The 4,543-nt window shown below is 34.8% G+C and overlaps 1 protein-coding gene across 3 annotated transcripts; it reads right to left on the bottom strand.

Annotated features, from left to right (window-relative positions):
• Positions 1 to 440: 440 nt before the first annotated feature.
• LOC111312143 (ubiquitin-conjugating enzyme E2 22-like) lies at positions 441 to 4,019 on the bottom strand. Of its 3 annotated transcripts, none has more exons than XM_022912178.2 (7): positions 3,882 to 4,019; positions 2,693 to 2,799; positions 2,256 to 2,400; positions 2,099 to 2,176; positions 1,683 to 1,795; positions 1,422 to 1,525; positions 441 to 943 (listed from the first exon to the last, which is right to left on the bottom strand). In XM_022912178.2, the coding sequence occupies exons 2-7, from the start codon at positions 2,693 to 2,695 to the stop codon at positions 577 to 579; spliced, it is 810 nt and encodes a 269-aa protein (XP_022767913.2). In that variant the 5' UTR covers positions 2,696 to 2,799; positions 3,882 to 4,019; the 3' UTR covers positions 441 to 576. The 3 variants fall into 3 exon arrangements, with proteins under 3 accessions (XP_022767913.2, XP_089619560.1, XP_089619557.1); XM_089763434.1 differs by lacking the exon at positions 3,882 to 4,019 and adding an exon at positions 3,665 to 3,862; XM_089763431.1 differs by lacking the exon at positions 3,882 to 4,019 and adding an exon at positions 3,639 to 3,657.
• Between the last annotated feature and the right edge of the window lie 524 nt (positions 4,020 to 4,543).

The following is a 4,543-nucleotide window of genomic DNA, read 5'->3' as shown; positions in this document are numbered from 1 at the left end:
AAGATCAACCAAATAATTTAATAAATAAGATGACAACCATGAAAACGAGATTGGATAGAAAAAAAAAATCACACCTAATATCGTTAAAAAATAAATAAGATGCATTGCATATTCTAACAAACTGATTTTGTGTAAAAAGAGTAACGACTGCATGACAATGACACTATCTTTTTATCTTTTAATGGCTTGTGCCACGTTGATCAATGAATTTAAAATCTTTTAACCCAACACGACATATATATATATATATATATATTATGTTTGGCTTAAGTCGATTTCTTAAAAACGAATCGTACCAAAAAAAAATCTATATCATAGCGAATCGGATCATGAACTGCCGACCATTTGACACCTCAACGTGAAACTTGTATCTCACCCCACCCCTAAAGAAAAAAAAAAAAGAAAAACCATAATATGATCAAATGAGACAGAAAACAACGTAAACAGGCAACTTTGATGCATCACCTTCCCAAACTAAAGCATCCATTACACCGAAAAGCAACCGATTTCCCAACCGTTACTTTACGTTAGTTCCATATTCCAAAAACCAACATTTAATTATTTTATCCTCTGATTTTATAATCTCTTCAGACTTTTCTTTCTAGCATCCATTTTCTTCTTGTCTGCCAGAAGGGCCGGAACTTTTGTCAAACCTTCCTTCTTAAGAGCAGTGCCTGCTATTCCTACGAGGGCAGTTCCACTCACTCCTGTTTCAGTTGTTGGAACTGAAGACTGCGGCTCCTGGTTGTGGCCTCCTTTTGTCGCTGTGGTGGGCAGGGCCAGAGGAGATGGCAATGATAATGCTGCTCCACTTGCTGCATTTTTTTGGTCAACATTGAGAACCGAGGTCTTAGACTGGTCAACATTCAATGCTGTAGTTGACTCACAAATAGCTCCTGACTTGAACTTAGGTTTTGGCTTCGCATGAATTCCTGTATAAAGCCTGTGTTAAGAACAGAAAACACATTTGTGAGACCTTCATGGTTGTGCGCAATTCCAATTTGATTTCTTTAGAGTGTAGCAGTCATACTATCTTTGGACCTTGCTATTTCAATTGCAACAGATCAGTTTACAAAACAATAACTTCTCTACATAGTATCAAATCTATAAGGCATGACAGACTACAACACTTGAAATCTTGAAAGTCAAATGACCAAAATGATATTACTGAAGGCAAAACCATAATGAACTTATGAGCAACTAAGACACCAATAGGGCAGTTGGAATTGGCCTAGAATTGACGTTTTTATCCCCTTCCATCTTAAGGAATTTGACAAACCATGAGACAGTGGAAATGTGCATAGTTTCTAACCAAAAACAGAAAACAACAGTGTTTGTCCTGTTTCAGACACGCTCAATGTAAGGTTCTAGGTTTCCACATCAAAAAATATTAGTAAATAATGTTGTTTGGCAAGCCTCACCTGGCATGCCTGGCGTACTCATCATAATTTTCAAGCAGCATTTTGCCTGCCTGTTCATTTAAAGCTGATTCTGGAAATGGCTCAATCAATAAGCACCTAACTACCTGCAGTCACAAAGTCCAGTGTTAAGGAAGATAAAAAACATGAAACCAAAGATCTATAGCTGAACTACCAAAAGAAAATGGGCAGTACAGAGGCAGTTCTTATCAAACAAACTGATAAATATTGGATATAGAATGGTCTGGGTCCAATGGAACTTACAATGAGTACATGTCGTAATCCTAGACTTGGATTCCAATCCTTTTTAAGTGTGTTCACACAAATTTCACCATTGGTTGCAATATTTGGATGAAAAATCTTTGTCAGAAAGTAGCCTGCAGTATAGATGTTAAGATTTCAGAATATTCACTAATGCACAAAATAAGATATATTTTTTGGCATTATAGTATAACCATAAAATTTGGAGATTCAAATACAGGATGAGTGGCTTAAAATGCAAAACAAAATTGCACGCCATGTTTTGCACGCCATGACCATAAAAATATTATTAGTTAATTGTCCGTTTTCTTGTAATGTATACTTGAGAAGCCTGATATGATCCAGGTTCTACATTTTCTTAGATCATAGCACCATTGAAATCTAATTATGTCTGGATTATTGTAACCTATTAAACATACCTTTTGGAGGAGATTGAGGAAAATCATGAGACAGTAACAACTTCATACGGAAAACACCATTTTCATAAGGAGTCCCAGCTGCAAAGTAAAAATATCCTCAGTACGGAAAAGAAACAAGTGTGCCACAAAGTAAATTTGTTTGGAAAGAATTGCGTGCCTGGCCCTTCAATGTCAGCATAAATGATTGAAAAATCATCATCATTTACTCCGACTTTAATGCCTTCCGGTGGGGATTCATCAAGACTCTTCAATTCCTTTGCCAGTTGCTTTATTACGTTTGGTGGAAAATTTTCATTAGTTGCCTAACACAACACAATAGAACAATATAAGAAACGTGATTCCTTACAGGTCAAATAAAGACCTCACATGACAAATTATTGGAAATTCCGTACCATATATATAATGGACCTTTCTTTTTCTTTCTTTAACACCATAAACAGCTTAGAGCACTATTATTCTGGAACTATATACCTAAAACTTTCTTCACTAACTAGGATAAATGGGGACAAGTAACTAACAATTGAACAAAAAATTTGTTAATTTCCACAACAATTAGCAGATATAGACGTTGTTATGTAAACGGAATAAAATTACCATCCTAAGGGAAGAAAAAGAATCCTTGAGAAAAGACTCAGAACCTCAGCAAGACACGTCCCAAAAGATCAGCACCTTTGGCACTTATTTACAGTGAAAATTCAGCACTGCCAAAAAAGACACAAAAAACCAAAAAAATGAACAGAATTAACACTTTATATTTAAAATGAAACCCAAAAAAAAAAAGAGTGGTTTTTTCAAAAGTAGCAGGCATAAGTAGCAGAGAGGATAAAGAGTCAACCCTGTGAATTTTCACTTTATAAATCAAAAGTATAAATGTCGAAGATGCACCCACAAACATATATGCATATAAATAAGATACAGATGATTGAACCCAATAATTCATATGAGACTAATGACTCATGGAACACATTGCAATCAATGCGGACTATAAGTTTCTAAAAACTACATATTAATCTCTTATGTCTTATCTATGTAATCTAATTTCATTAATTAGTTTTTATATTTCCATCTGTTTATTATAGGAGAAACTCGAAGCTATCTAAAGCCACAATAGTTTGAGCAAGACAATATTATTCACAAATTACACCTCTACCAAGTGGCTTTACACCATGTTTGGTATAACTTTTTTTTGGCAATGAAGTTGTGTTTCAATTAAGCTGGTTAAAGTTTAATTTGGAAATGCAGTTTATAGATCGCAAATGTTGTAAAGTAACATGTGGAAGTCGAGCTTCGACAAAAACCTCATAGAACAATAACAGCACACACATATCTATGCGAAACATGCATTTACATTGAAGAGCAACTCAAAACTATGAGCATCGGCCAAAAGAGAGAAACTAATTTCGGCCAAAAGAGAAACTAATTTCAACCCAAGCGGTGCATTTGCAAAACAAACCTAATCTAGTCTTATCAAAACTCAATAAGCAAAGTACTGCTCCCGATATTGAAATAAAAATATAAACCAGCAAAAGGAAACCCATACAAATTCAACGAAGAAAAGCATCTCACATTCCCATTTCACCAAGAAAGCATAGTCATTTAAGAAGAAAAGGAATCGATTATTATTGTTCTTTTTTTAAACAAAAAATTTACATAAAGGAATATTCATTAAACCATGAAAAAAAAAAAGGAAAAAGAATCTCAGATCACGCAAGATTATGAGAGTCGACCCAGATTTTCTGATGGCAAGAAACACAAACCCACACTAGATGAGATGTGAAATTACCTTAGGCTTTTCTTTCAAACGATGTTGCACACAGACTGAGAAAGCGATCTCTCTTTCCCCTTGGAATAATTGATTGGTTGATTTTGAGGAGAGTTTTTATTTTTATTTTATTGATTGATTTATATATTTATTTATTTATTATTTCAAAAAGAAACACGCATAGTAACGTTTTATTAACCATGACCAGATGCACAACATGAGTATCTATGGGCTTCGAGTAAATGACTTCGATTCACGCGCCCCGTCAGGAGTCAGGATCAAGCCAAGCCCTTTCCACACTCTGCATGTGACCTTCACATTTTCAAATGCGCGTGGTATAAAATCCTCTCAGACAGTAACTGGACCTGTCTGATTTTCTGATATTTCTTTCAACGATTGAAAGCCTCTAATGTGTTTTTGGCTTTTAGGTGAATTAAAGAAAAAAATTAAAAATTAAAAATTAAAGCAAAGAAGAAGGGCAACGTTTGAAATTATAGAAGGGAGCAAGGGTACGTAGGGAAGGGATCTTTCTCTTGAGGAGAGAGCGGGCCCTTTTTAGTTTTTTTTTTTTTTTTTTTGCTTCTTTTTAAATGGAAGTGTTATGTAAGCAATCATCGGCTAACCGTGTCGGGACGTCGGACAGAAAGTCTACACCTTTTTGCTCAAATTTTGCATTTTATTAT

Source organism: Durio zibethinus, chromosome 1 (genome assembly GCF_047325235.1).
Source record: "Durio zibethinus cultivar Kanyao isolate XHJ-2024 chromosome 1, ASM4732523v1, whole genome shotgun sequence".
NCBI lineage: Eukaryota > Viridiplantae > Streptophyta > Magnoliopsida > Malvales > Malvaceae > Durio > Durio zibethinus.
Note: the sequence above shows the minus strand (reverse complement) of the source record. Positions and strands in the feature narration are given on the sequence as shown.